The sequence below is a fragment of the Sparus aurata genome, chromosome 2, assembly GCF_900880675.1.
Source record: "Sparus aurata chromosome 2, fSpaAur1.1, whole genome shotgun sequence".
Lineage (NCBI taxonomy): Eukaryota > Metazoa > Chordata > Actinopteri > Spariformes > Sparidae > Sparus > Sparus aurata.
Window position 1 is genome coordinate 20,079,160 of NC_044188.1, and position 15,540 is coordinate 20,094,699.

Sequence of the window (15,540 nt, forward strand, 5' to 3'; positions counted from 1 at the left end):
CTTCTGCATGTGTGTGTGTCTGAAGAAAGGACTGCTTCTGTGCACAAGTGTGTGTGAACTGTGCATCCCAGTGGCATCCCTGCATTGTCTTCCACCCGCCTCCACAGCAGGAGGAGGCATATAAGCAGCATGACGGCCGGCATCCCTCTGTGTGTGTGTTACTGCATATGTGTCACACTGGCTGCCACCCCCACAGCAACCCAGCCCACCAGAGCTGAGATCCTGGTGATGACTCATCGTAACCCCACCTCCTCCTCCTCCTCTTCTCTCCCACACCCTCTCGCTCCATCTCTTGTATTTTCCCCCTACTGTCTTTCTGCCCCTCATCATATCCTCAGTTTTTCTTCTCATTTGCCCCCGTTTATTTTCTTTTCATATCCCCTCATCCATCCTTTCATTTGCTCCTCATTCAGGCTTCTCGTCTCCTTTGATCCTCTTCCTCCCCTCTTCCTCTTTGTCCTTCCCTTCTCCTCATTTCCCTTTTTCTTACTCAAAACCATTTGTTCTCCTCCATTTATTCCCACTCTGTCTACTCCACAGTCGTCAGCCTTATTTGTTTTTTCTTTTCTGCTTTTCTCACCTCTGCTTCTCATTTGTTTTCAACCTATACTCCTTCTCTCTCCACCACAACTCACCTTTTACCTCCGTCCATCCCCTTCTGTTTCATTTCCCAAGCTAATCTTTATGACAGCCTGCTGATCTTTATCCCAGGGCAGGAGTGAATAATGAGAAACATTATGACAAGTCACTGACTCGCCACAAGGTGTGTTGTTCATCCAAGCTCCTGAAGGCAATATATTCCCTTTTTACTCATTAGGTCTTGGGGGCCTCTGAATGTGACGTAAGAGAGCAGATCACATATATGACAAAGACAAAAACACAAAGTCCAAAATGATCTTTGAATGTTTTCTCTCTGAAACACGTGATGTTCAGTAAAATTTTGACAAAGCATAGTGACGAAGTGGAATATATTTAGCTCATGAATGTTTTGTGTTTGGATGTAGGGTGTGACCGTGAAGTTATGGCTTCCAATTTGGTCCGACGTTTGTCTTTTATTACATGCCAACATCCCTCTCTCTCAGTTGCTTTGATCTTGCTGACTCCCGTCGCTGTGGCTGAAATGCAATCAAAGGGCCCTTATTTAATAATGTCTGGTCCATTTAGATGCAACATCGTCTTTCTACTTTCCCTTTATTACTTGCTTTTTAAACTTGATACTTCTTTAAATTTTCCCCCATCTACCAGGCTCAACAATATCTTCATGGTGAGTGGTTGCCCTCTTCTGGTTCCTATGGGAGTTTACAAGTAACAAATCAGCTGCCTTGTGAATGCCACATCACTGCCACCTCCAAAAGAAATATCTGTTCAGAGTTATTTCTACTGGTGGTCACGGCACTGACTAGATATTTCCAAGATTATACCAGTTTTTACATCAAGGTTGGCACACAGACTGTACTGGAACCTATGCAAATAGATAGCTAATTGTTGTTTATCTCATATATGACAGTAACTGTTATTTAAATGTTGTAATTAAATGTATGTTAATCAATGATGGGTAAATCCACCCAATTTCTACATATACGTTTTATCAAATAGCCTGATAATAGTTATAGGGGTACATAGCTTTGGAGAAGAAATTAAAAGTCAGAATTTTAATATTTACAATATTTATGGGGTAATAACACAAACTCAGAAATATTTATCTTTTCCATAACTGAATAAAGAAGCTGTTCTCAGAGGAAATAAGGTCCACAGAGCACTGTTTGAAGCTAGAAAGGTGGCAGGGTCCACCACATATAAACAAAAAGTATGAAGCTGTGCTGTCCTTTAAGGTCAGTTTGTTTATTTGGTTTGGTCAGTCATGATAGGGAAGAGAGTTTGTTTATTTAGTTTGTTAAGGCTTTAAATAAAGTCAATAAATTTCTTCCCCAAAACTACATAGTCAACCTTTAATACTGTTGCTCTCTAAGGGAAATTGGGAAGCCTGTAGCTCATAAAGTGTGACTTTCAACGGTCTCTTGTCAGTAGTGAGTTATTAACACATTCTCACATTCAGTAGCCTATCATTTTCTTAAATGATAGCTCTTTTTAATATTTTATAATAGTTCAAAATTGCATTTTGAAAATATATATCATAATAGAGACTTAAAAGATATATGGAGGGCCTACATATTCTTTACAGATAAAGCCTTCTCAGTGCTGTAAATGTTGCTAGTCAAAGTAAGTGGGATAAAAGGTAGTTTAAGTGGATTTGCATGAAAACACTCTGGGCTGTCCAGTCTCTCAGTGGTCACATGACGACCGTACGGAAGTTTTTGCAATTTTCGTGCGTCAAGTGGCACGAAAAATGCCGGAAACACTAATTGTTTGTCCTTCAAAATAAAATACCACATAAGTTGATGGCAGTGTTCATTTTTATTTTGAAACGTGTATGCGGAAGTTGAATGTTCATTTTATTGTCGCTCGACACTCACTGTGTGAGTCGCTGCTGCTTTTTCACCCGTGAGAAAAATGTTCTCCGCTATTTGGCGTCGCAGTTGTGACCACCAATTCACCTCGAAAACACACAAGGCCGGTTTGTTTCAGTTGGACGCTTGGACAGACTTGACAAGGTAAGACAAGCACAAGAATGACAAAACTTTCATGTCAAGACAAACTTTCCCAGCGCAGCTAATGAGAATAGACACATAAACACCACAAATTCGCACCAACTGCCCGTTAGCTTGAACGTTGCGGTGAAAATAACGTAGATAAGTCGGAGGAAGAACATTTGTGTGAAGACACCGCCGGGCGGGTCCAGTTCTGCTTTTAACGGCTTACTGCTAAATGGAGAGCAGGAAATAATTGAAGACTTTTAATTGGTTAATGTGAAGTTGTTGGACCAGTTTGGCTGTTTCTCCTCAGGCTCTCTCCTGTAAAACTGGAGAGGAAACGGACCGCCTGCCACACAGGGTTGTTTATCCCCACTGGAATTCATTATCTTTAAGCTGGCTGCATGGATGGACTGACTATTAAATCGCTGTTTTAACTGAAATCATAAGTAAAGTAATTGATCCATGCCTTGTCCTAAGAGAGCTCATCCTGTGCCTGATTTTCCCACATCAGTCCGTTAGCAGGTGGGCATGCGACAGGTGGACATCCATCCTCTTATCCATTTTACACTCTTTCCACCTCTGCAGTCGACATTTACAGATTACACAAGTCCACCTAACTGCTGAAGTTTGTTTCTTCAGCTGCTTATTTCTGCTTTAAAAAAAAAAAATTTAAGCAGTCTAGGGCAGGGCTTACAGCCTCTGGTTGATTATATGTGACCAATGAAACTATTTTTGAAAATGCAAGCAGGCAATTTATTAAGCAAAGTGGAAAATGTGAAAGTGTTTCCTTTTCAGCGCTATAGCACTCTGTAGACGTTTTGCTTGTGGGCTTGAAGCCCTAAAATAGAGTACTTTTTGCATGTCTGTTTCCCCAATTGAGCCTTAAAATAAGTCAGATGTGTGAGTTGAGTGTTCTCACAAACAGAGCTGCTGAACCACGAACAATAATCTCAGTTGTGATTAAACATATGTCATTTTATGCAGCATTTACAGAACTTGGCAGTATATTTTGATAACCTGAGCAGGGGTCTTGTCAGGGTCATGTGAATGAGTTTGAAAGAAGGATCAAACAACCAGTGTGCATTTAAATGATATGCACCAATTCATCACCTCAAAGGGCAACACAAAACATGACCCAGCTGTTTTTGCCAGTTCCGGGATATGCAAACTAAGCTTTTAAACCGCGTCACGGCCCTATCGACCTTGTTTTGTCTAGTTTTGGACACTGGTAAAGAGTATGCTGGTGACTGTCTGTTTTTGGCTTTCACCTGCACACTGAGTGCCACATATTGCAGTGTCACAGGATGTTGTTTATCTTGGCAGATATCAGTATCTCTCTACCCCCTCAACCAATGATTTTTGTGTCAACCAGTGCGAAATGCACGCTAGGTTGAGCCAAATCAAATTCACAATCTTGATTTAGATTGATTGCACTCTTACAGAGGGAGAGAACTCTGAATTATTTATCGGTCATTGACATCAAGTTTCAGCTGAATGCCTCGTCTGTCTTTCTCTTCTCTCCGTCTTTCTTTATCCCCCTTGTGTCTGCCAATTTTATGCCTTTTGTTTCCCTCTTCGTCTGTCTCATACGCTCACATGATTGCTCACCACTGAATCACTCCTTAATGATGTGAGAGGAGGATCTCGCTGGTTCAGAGGGCTCATCGAGACTAAATGAAGTGGCCTGTTATGCGAGAGGTGATAAGTGCAGGCATTGACTAAATGGGCGTTAAACTGAAGTTATTAATTCTGCTTCAAGACTGTAGATTTTCACAGGGGAAGAGAACATGTCATTCAGTGATGATTTTGTACACCTTGTGAAAATGACATTCGCTTGACATAGAGGAACTCATTTTTATCTTGTGTCCCGAAAGGCTCAAAATTGTTGAAAGAGGAACATTAGAGATGATTAATTTGGTTTCTTCAACTTTTTTCACCTAACTGTAAGTTCAGTCTAGTACAACGGCTCTTCAACAAAGCTGGCTTTCCTTGCAACTGTTTTAGAGAGGTGTCCGTTCAGCTTTTTTGTCATTTTGGAAGATGAAGGTTGTAGTGCAGTTTGGGGTGGGAGATCTGAAGGCATCCACAATCTAATTTTCAGACGAATCATTGAGATTGCGGTGTTAAATGTCATAAACTAAGAGACGTAATAAACTTCTGTTTCCAAACTTCAAATAATGTCATTGACTAGCAGATCCACGCTCCATGAACATATCAATAGAGTGATGTCGCTAACTAAACGGCTATAAAGACTGGACAAATTACTTCATGTATCTCTCTTGGGTGACATATTTTAAACAATGCAACGTGAGTCATAGCTAGAGGCCTGACAGATGAGGAGCTTGTGCCAAAAAAGAGCTTTCTATGATTCAATGCTGTGTTTAATGGTGCTAATAAAGAAATCACAGTCTATTTTAAAAGTGGCTATAGTCTACAGAGACAAAGATACCAATTTTAATTGTGGACTGTGATTTTGATCAAATAGATTATGACTTTTGGAAGCCAGATTGCCCGGTGTTTCTGATATTTTATCCAACTTGTTTATTTGATTGAAGATAGAGTAAATATCTGAACGACCTCCCAGTATATCTCAGTCTAATTCCCCAACATTTTGTAAGATTTTCGTGGTGCAGTTATTTATTTACAGTGATGTTCTCATGAGACTTAAACATTCAAAATATCCACTACTGTCCTTAACATTCTATTGAAAGTTTGTGGTATGCACAGTTTTGTACTTGAAGTAATATCAACTGACATACACCACGCAAGGCCACATCATGACTCCAAGAACGTCATACCTAAAGTCAACAAACTGATGACTTTGTTCCCATTAATGGGCTTCTTAAATGTGGTTGGTAGTTGGTGGTGGGTTACCATGGGAAATGTCCTCCTGTGAAATGCACCCTGAAGATTTCAAGGCGAGTTTGCGCACACTGACACGGGCTTGTTCACACGAGGACATTGTTCAGATGCGTTTTTTTACTGGCAGGACTGAGTCACTATTCAGTTTTAATTGTAAGTGGGCTGACGGTAGCAGCGTGTCTGGTGGTGGGTTTATGAGTCATGTCCCATATGTGTCTGTGTGTTTTTGTAATCCTTATCAGGATATCACCTTGATAGAAATCTGAGGAGGTAAAATCTTCTATAGTGCCTACCCAGCGACTTGTAGTTTGTGAAGTTACCTGGCCTGTTGAGCAGCAACAGAGCAGCAAGAAAGAGTGTTCTTTGCACAGCAAAGTTATATTTTGCTGGTGAACAGTATGAAAATTATGGACTTACATTCATCCAGTCACTTGTAACATGACTTCAAATGATTGCTTATTGGCTAACAGTAGAGCCTGATTGATACTGGACTTGTGGGGCAAGAACAGCTGTGTTTGGAGTTTGTAGAATCTGAGTTCCATCCATCCGCCAATATAATTTGTTTTCATTAACTCATTAACTAACTGCATCTTGGCTTTTATTGAGATAGTAGAGCTCGAAAGGAAATATAGGAAGAGGAAAGGAGATGATAAGCATCTAAGGACCCTAAATGTTGTGGTAGTTGAAGACGGTATCTGTCTTAACCACCAAGCTGCTATAATTGGTTATTGTGACCAAGATACTGTATGCAGCACATAGTTAAAAATAATTAACTTGTTTGTTCTCTATGGTAGATTCACTATATGTGGAGACACTGTTTCTTAATGCCTCAAATATATTATATACTTTTTTATATACTTACATACTTTGATGTAAGCAGTTGCTGTTTTTCTTTGTCATTTGACATTAAATGAAGAGTACTTGGGTTTTGGAGTGTTGGTTTGACAACAGAAGCAATTTAAAAAACCTCACATTAGGCTCTGGGAAATTGTAATGAGCATTTTTGAGCATTTTTCTCAATTTATCTTGACAGTTTTGACGGATTAATCAATTAATTGTAAAATATTAATTATAATGAAAGTATTCATTAGTTACAGTATAACATGAGTAATTGTTTGCTAACACAGTAGCTATAACAACAGATATTATGACCCAAAAATTTAGCCATCTGTGTATTTTGAATTATAGACAGTAATGATAATCTATATTTTTCAGTGGAATTTGAATTAACCACAGTCCAATGCTCTTAAATGGAATCGCCCTGTTCTGCTTTAATGTTTTATCAATTAACCATCAATAGGGTGTGTGAGTGTGTGTGTGTGTGTGTGTGTGTGTGTGTGTGTGTGTGTGTGTGTGTGTGTGTGTGTGTGTGTGTGTGTGTGTGTGTGGGTGTGTGTGGGTGTGTGTGTTTACACTGTGGGAATGGAGGCAGTTTTAAACCTACGCATATCGCACTGCAGAGCTGACATGGTCTTTTTTGTCATAGGAAATTACGCCGTTTCCTCCACATTTTCAAAATGACTGCAGTACAACTTTAGTTTTAATGTTGATATGTGACGATTTACAACTTTTTACTGTGTTCGTGGATGGATGGCTCGGCTAAATCAACATCATTATCTTTGTATGGAATCCACTTTCATACACATATAATTGAGTGGATGCTTTTTGTTACTAAGTGCACAGAGTGAGCTGTTTTTAAGGCACAAACAGCAATGTAAAGGTGATAAATATGATAAATAGAATACATAGAATATACATCCGCCTGCAAAACATTTGTTCATAAAGTAGACTAGTTCCTGATTTGAAAGGATACTCCTGTGCTTTAGCAACAAATCATGATATTCCTGCCAATGTATTATTCAGAAAGTAATGCTATTTTGACACTTTATCCTATCACTACTTGGTTTTTGTACACATGAAAAGATGCAAAGGGATCCAATCTTAAACAGCCTTCTATGCATTTATATTTATGAAATGTATATATTGTGTTGTTTGAATAAATGAAAAGCAATTTTATATTACAAATCTGTAAGAATGCCACAGGGAAGAAGGACTTTCTCTGTCCATTTTGTTGAAGTCACTGATGGCGGTCTTGAATTCTCCACATTCTTAGTCTGTTGTTCTACATCATGATGGCAGTCAGTAAAAAAAGCATTTCCTTTCACTTGACCCTTGTGAGTAATGGGGGAAAGGACATTGTAACAGCAACACAGTAAAGGGTGGTAATCTCTATAACAGCTGAACATCAGGTGTTATCGATATACTGACGCTTAGGTCTGTAAAGAAAACCTTGAAACATCGGCCATTAAAGGGCACATATCACCTTATCTTTATCATCATCATCATCATTCAGCACCCTTTGCAAATTTAAACACTGTTTAGCATTAATTGATTAAATTATCCAGAATCAGCATGAAGTGTGAACTGAATTCAACCTCATCATTAGCCACGAGCACATTTGACATCTGCAATGATATAAGATATTAAAATTCATGATTCTGTGTGTGTGTCTCAGTACACAGAAATAGTTAAGAATATAAAGCATTTCTAAGGATCTGATACACAAGTATTTGTTCAGTAGATGTGTCAGTGTAGCACATTGTCTTTTATCCATATCTGACATCAAACCTCCACAGCTGATACTTCTGAAGTGAACTCAGAAATTAGACCAATGAACCACAACATGAAAATCACCTGCCATATATTTTACGAGGTCTCCTTCTGCTGTCAAAACAGCTCTGATCGTCGAGATCAAGAGTGTCCGTCACTACGATGCTGGCAGTGGATCCTATAGGTTTTGTGTGTTCTGGGTGGGGCCTCCATGGATCAAGCTTGTTACAGCAAGTCCAACAGATGTTTGATTGGATTGGGGAATTTGGGGGACAGTGAGTGCCATCGCTATAGTGGTATGCTGAGCATTGCATTTTCACCAGATGATCTAAGTCCTTCACTTCATCTGTCAGTGGTTTCAATATTGTGGCTGGTTTGTATACATTATATTCAGCGTTTGCAAGTTAACTGGAGGCGATCAGAGCGAGGGGGCCGCAAGTGTTACAAAGATCTTGTTTGTCTGTGGTTAACAAACAAAAACACATCCTCAAAATTGATTTTTAATATATACTTTTAATAATAATCATATTGTAGGAGCCGCATTTAAGTTTTTTATGTTTTACATAATTTACTTAAAGTACTATTATAGTAATTATAGTAGTATACTATTTTTGTGACATTTTTTCATTTTTGAGTGTGCACCCTTTACATGTGGTGATGGTGCCACCTTTTTAAAGGCTGCTGGTAGATCATGACGGCGTCAGGCGGGCCAGCAGATACCGTCATTTACCTCAGTCTGTGAGCTTGCTGTGCATGGTGTCTGGTCATGTGAAACCTCCTTCAAACCTCTTGCATTTTATTTTGTATTTTGTTTTATTTTATTTACCAGCAACAGTGAACAGTCAAACTTTCTCTCATTGGATGTTTTTGGACAAAAACTTCGAGGCTGACACTGCATCACCCGCATTCTCCAGGTGCTACAAACACAAAGGAAAAACTCTAAACTGTTTTTTGCCACTACACATATAGTTTAATCTTTAAAATGTTAAAGAGGAAACTGTAGCTGTGTTCAATTGCACAGAAACTACATTGATGTTCACAGCCTGACACTACAGCTTAAATATACTTTTTTTAGGCTTCTGGCAAACCTAACGCCGTTGGTTATGACATTGTCACTGAATATTTTATGTAAAACTGTGCATGCAACGAAAGCAGGAGCGAAAGTCTTGCTTTTGGTATCAGTAATGTGTCAAGTTGTTGCTGAGCTCACATTGCAATTATAGTCCACACACAGATGAAGTGCAACATCCTCGATATCTGTGTGTGAAGTAAATTGAAAGGGGATATGAAGCCTGAAACTAACTATGCATGTGCGCGCACACACACACACACACACACACACACACACACACACACACACACACACACACACACACACACAATACAATACACACAATATTATTAGGTGAGCGCTTGTTTTGGAGACTGTGACCAGACTTGAACACCATGCGTTTTCCTTCTTCTTGTTACTTGCCTGGGCAACAGAATGCCCCATTGTGCAGGCAGCACAGAGACCCTGTTATTGGCAGCTCTCTTAGTGGGAGGGAGGGAGGAAGGGAGCGCAGAGAAGGAGTGAGGGAGGGATAAATGAATTGAAATGTCCAGAGAGCAAAATGCTCGTTGTAATCTGCAGAAAGAGAAATAAAAGCCCTGGAAAGAAAGAAGTCAGCAGCAATGAACGTTAATTGACTGTGCAGAATTTACAGAGCACCTATAGTTTTATGTAATATCGTGTTCGAGTTAAGGTGAAAGCTCTTGATTTCAGCAGTTTCATTTTTGAAAATAGACTTACTTGCCATTTTACAGTCAGATGAGAAGATCTGTATCAATTTATCCGTCTGCATTTCTACAGAATAGGGTCCACGTCATGTTTAGCCTAGGGAAGCACAACTACAGGAAGCAGGAAGCCCCTTGTTAAAGTGAAGTGAAAAAATATTCCTTGCAAATACTGTATAAACATTGTATCTACATGATACATCTGAGGTAGCAAAGCAATCATCAGTACATTTAAGAGTCAGCTGGGGGTTTGTTCAAGGTCAGTAGAGCTGCCAATGTAAAGGTCCTACTGAGATTCTAAATTATTAACCCAGTTGCTGGTGTGTTTATTGGTTTTTTGGGGTCATAAAAACTAATAAAACTATTTGACAGAGTTTTAATAATTTTCTAGTGGTATTTCATGTTACTCATGTGTACAGTAACCGTTATGATGCCTTACATTTTAATTCACATGATGGATGACTGTCAAACAGTTCAGAGCTAAAGGTAAATATACAGTTCGGTATATCTTGTTTATATGTAATGCCTAATGGTGACTTCCATCCAGGTTTTAAGAGAACAGAACAAAAAATGTACTGCCAGAAATATTTAAAAGGTGCTTTTATCACAAAATAATTTGGTACAAATGTGCTTAAAATACACAAGATTCATTGTGTAGACAAGCCAGAAGTTTATTGTGTACTATGCTGCTGGAACTCTGGGGAAAAGACTAAACTAAGTTTCCTCCTGATTCCAGTGTCAAAGCCAAGTAAGGCAAAGCTTAGTAAGGCAAAATGTGTCTTGGATATGTCAAGGTCCTTTGTATCTTTGTACTGGATGCCTAGAGATAGAATAAGCTTCTTCTGACTTTAGGTATGATGGCAGTTTTCCCAAGTGAGCATTCCTGTCACTTTAACATAAACTCAGAAATGAACAAGAACATATTTACTACTCTATTAAAAGATTGTATTTCTGCCCATCAATTTAATCTCTGATTTTTAAGACCAATGGTCAGGTCGTAGCTCTTATTTTCAGAGTATGTGGAGTCAATATGTCTATTACCCGCAGTGCCACATTCTATTTTGTTCATCACCCACACTGGGATACTGTTGGCGAAAAATGTCCCATTAACCTGCCTGAACTCATGTGCTTTAAATTGGTTTTACTTATATCTGCCACATAAGAAGTTGTATGTCTGTATTTACAGCTGTGTTACACGGGTCACATCATCCATCATGGTTCCTAACTGTAATGCAGTTAAACCCACCGATCTTATAGTTTGCTTGGTTTTTCCGCAGGATTGTTTGTAGGTTTTAACAACAACAACAACAACAGAAATATTATACCTCAAAATCATTGAATATTTCATCAGTGAGAATTTTTAATTTTTAAAAACAGATCTCGTGATGTCCTTTTATCTCATTACCTCTTGTTTATTGTACTGACTTTTTTCAATCAAAAAGCTGTTTAGCAACTACCAACTACAACTGAGTGTATTTCAGACTGAGCTGTTCCCATTAGCTTTTTCTCACCTACTTCAACATTTGCGCCTCTTGATGTTGTTCCTCAAAGACACCCACACATCACACAAACGGAACACACAAGGCTGATTAAGCGTTACGATAAAAAAGGTGTCTTGTGTGTGTCAAAAGTAATTTGTGGACGCAGTATTTGTGTGTTTGGTCGATGATTAACATTCCAATGATGGCTGAAGACCGATGCAACCGTAACTCATTAAGTGTTTTGAGTTCCTCAGTTTAAAAATAGGAACTGACTTTAATCAGAGGGCTAGACTCACGCTGTCCCTGTGCCTTGTGGTGTCTGCCCTGTTTGACAGGAAATGAAATGCATTCATTTCACACTCACACACTGGTGAATAGTATTTCTCGCACTAGATAGTGCGGGTGACTGTGTGCCCGCTTAGCCTCCTCAACCCTCGCTTCCAGTCTCCAATCAGATCCAGGTCATATTTTTTTTATATATTTTATCAAATGTACATATGCTTGATATAATCAGAATTGTTGGCATAGACAAATTTCAGGTGCCTTGGTATATTACGTTTGAATTGTTATCATATTAAGCCATGTGTGTGTTGAGGAAAGAGTGTTTGTGGCTCTGCCTGAGAAACCAGCAGCTTCCCTTGTGGTCAAAAGAGATAAACCGTAGTGAACACCGTAGGCATTTAATGATTTTAACAACAACAAAGTAGCCTTTCTTAGGTATGGTCCAAAGTTCCAACACTGTCAGAATTCACATTTGCTGTTGTTTTTTGTGATGGCGCTGGTTTATGCATTTACAACAGTCCTTACTGAACTGTTGCGTACAATCCAGCAGGTTTGCATCATGTGAATGCAACGGGCTGGCACTGCCTGCCGTTTGCTAATCAAGGCCTGACATTGTGAAAGATCTGTGTGTAAAAACTTCAAAAAGAAATCCTCATGCTTGTAGAGTTTGAACGCTGTCATAAATGCAGTAAGTACTACATTAGAAAACCAGAACCTGGGGAGGATGGAGATGTTTCGTGGGAAGCTGATCTTGAACCTACTTCTGCAGCGTTCTAGTGTGTTAGAGAGAATTGAGTGAGTCAGTATGTACGTGCTGTGAGTGTCAATACTTGTTGTGTCAATTGCACTTCCTCTCATAGTGGTCTCCTGTGTGATAGTGCTACAGTACTGCCTGTGTCTTGGCTGCTCAGAAGGAATAACCTTTAATTTAAGCAATTTTAAAAGTTTTTTCATTTCTAATGTTTATGTAGCACAGAGCCGATATGTTTGTCTTGTATGTGTAAAATATTAGGGATAATATTCTAATAGGTGTTCCCTTCCAAGTCATACTGAAATTATGTGAGCTGAGCAGTGACCTGAGCAGTTTCTGGATGCACAATCATTGTTTGTTTAAGTGAGTTTAAGCTGTATATTGACACAGCAGTGAACAGAAGTGCTGTTGAAAATGATAGTGCTTATCAGAATGACTAAACTGCTGGGGGATCTCAGCGTAGAGGCGCTCACACAACTTCCTCTTTTACCGAGGTGATGATAGTCATCCCTCATGACAAAAATGTGTCACACACAACTCTGAGGCTGCTGTTAACAATATAAAAAATGTACCCTCATGAATTGGTACAGTTGTCATTGGGATTATTAATCATATTTATTTATGTCTTTCAGGAAGCTAAGTTATTATTACACTTATTGCACGTCTCAAAGACGTCCGCAAGTCTCAATACGGTGTGTATGTAACAACTGTTTTTCATCATCTAGTCTATAATCAGACTAATGTGACGCACAGTGATCTGTTTTTAGGAACTAAAACAAAGTTTATGTCTAAAACAGGGAAAAAAATACTAATTTTGAGCTAATGCATGCTTTTTTTAATTGTTCCTTTAGAAACACCTGTATTGTGTAATTTATTTCCTACAATGGATTTTGGTATTATACATGTTCATTTGTTTCTGTCCTCCACAGATTGTGTAAGCCATGATCTGAGAAAGTCTGCATTGTCCCTGTGGATGTAGACTTGCCATCACCGCGGCACTCGCACTCATCAGTCATGTGTGAATCCCGTGTGACTGTGTTGGACTGGTTATGTGTGCTTCGTCTGGAGCAGTATTTTGAGGCATTTCAGAGTGCCGGGCTGGTAACATTACGACAATGTCGCGACCTCAGGCCAGATCAGCTGGAGCAAATGGGCATCACTCTGCCGGGTCACCAGAGACGCATCTTGGCCAGCCTGAACAAAACACATGGTAAGAGTGACACATACTCTCAGCTTGGACAGTTGGAGAGAGATCAGAGATTGGAGGAAACGGGAAATGCCCACGTTTTGCAGAGTAAAAGACCTGTGCCCATCCCAGGGGAAGAAAAACCTGTCCTTAAGGAAAGGGAGAAAAGAGATGGAGAGACATTGAGACCTACACCCAGGGAAAGAGAGAAACCAGTACCCAAAGACAGACAAGTGTCCAGTGTGAAAGAGGACATTGAAGATGGAGGAGAGAAGAAGCCAGTTCCTGTACAAAGACATGTAACACCTAGAGGAGGAATAGATGGAGAGAAAGATGGAGGAATAGATGGAGAGAGGGAGAAACCTGTGCCTAAAGAAAGGACCAAATTTCGCTCTAATGCCCAAGCAGACTGTCACCCAAGCTCCAGCCTGTCTTCAACTTCTGACCCCTCTTTGCCTCCTGTCCCCCCTCGAAGCACCCCCAATTGCCCTCCACAGCGCTTCACCTCTCCTCTGAGCCCCTCACCTCCTGCTCGAAATGCAGTCTCCCCCAAACTGGACACACACGTGGCTAAAGCCCCGGCTGTATCGAGCAGACAAGCGTCCCAGAATTCAACCCCCACCGGCACCCCTACCCACACCCCCACACATGCACCTCTTCACCCTCCCAACTTCCCCTCCGCCCAGGCTAGGCCACAGACATTAGCCATTCAGCCATCGGCCCAACATTTGGGTGGTGATGGAAGAAGAACAAGTTTACCCGGCTCCCCTGTTGCTTCCCCCCTCAATGATAGAAATGTTCCACCTCTTCCTCCAAAAGCAGGGGCAACACCTAAAGGCCCTCCACCAGTCCCACAGCGGTGTCCTGCACTGTCTCACAGAACTCAAAGGTAAGGCTGAACTTTTGTTAAATGGAATGTTTGTATTTGCTGTAATGGGCTACCTGACGATTTAAAATGTATTTTACTTACATTCTGACACTGCCATTGTGAACTGTATGCATGTTAACGTTGAGCGGAGGAATAATTAGGGTTTTAGTAATATGCTGTTCCTATAACTTTGCAAACAAATGATGGTCCTCTGTGTTGGTGTTTTCTGAAATTATTTGAGTAATAGCCAGGTAACTTATCCTTAAAAAAGAAAAAAAAGCATGGGGATAATGATATTCAACAAGATTAAAAACCAAGTAAGAAACTGATGTTTTGCAAAAAGAGTTTATAGCTGTTGTTAATTTTACTCTTGTCCCTGGCTGGGCTTTTACAACGCCTCTGTTCTTTGTTTCTCTGAGGATTGTGCTGCCATCTGTTGGACAAGATGGAAACTGCATCTCTTGTCAACTTCAGTAGCAGTTTGACACCAAGAATGTAGTGGGGACACTTCCTTAAATGTAAAATTAGGCACTTCCTGAAACTAAGTGGCTGAAGCACATTGGCTGTGGCTGACTGTATGACTGAGTTGACCTAAAGCTTAGTGGCCTGTTGAATACGGAAATATGTGAACAAGACCTGTTTAGTGTGGTCTATGAACAAAACAAGCTATGAGACTGTTGTTTTATGGGTGTCCATACAAGACAACTGGAGTGCATACATGTGGGGTTTTTTCAAAGGCTTCGCAGTGACTTTTTATTCACTACCATATCCCTATACAATTTTCTGTTCTTTTACAGAATTAAATTGTTTCGCAAATTTTTTTGTCCAATTGCAAAATTGTGGCTCTTCCCTTTTTTTCCTCACTCAGCAGACTTTTATCCCTGCAATAGTTTCACTGAGGAAACTGTAGCAGCCCTTTATCATATGTTTATGTAGTTCCTGGTGATGGCATACAAGATAAGGAGCTATTTCTTTCTTCTGTGCTTTTCGTCACCGGTAAGGGAAAGGAAACTTCAGCCTTGCCTCACGCTTTGGACTGGTTCTTTTTTGAGAAACATGTTCTCTGTCTGTGTTTTAAAGGGAAGCTAGATGCAAGGAGAGGGAGGAAGTTACAATGGAGAACAACACAG

General features: G+C 39.9%; 1 protein-coding gene across 1 annotated transcript in view; it reads left to right on the top strand.

Moving 5' to 3' along the window:
• Window positions 1-2,481: 2,481 nt before the first annotated feature.
• arap1 (ArfGAP with RhoGAP domain, ankyrin repeat and PH domain 1) overlaps window positions 2,482-15,540 on the top strand; it is a 52,583-nt gene continuing 39,524 nt past the window's right edge. The window contains exons 1-2 of the mRNA XM_030393939.1: window positions 2,482-2,612; window positions 13,286-14,431. Coding sequence (XP_030249799.1) covers window positions 13,371-14,431 — 1,061 coding nt within the window. The 5' untranslated portion in view covers window positions 2,482-2,612; window positions 13,286-13,370. The remainder of the gene's footprint in view (window positions 2,613-13,285; window positions 14,432-15,540) is intronic.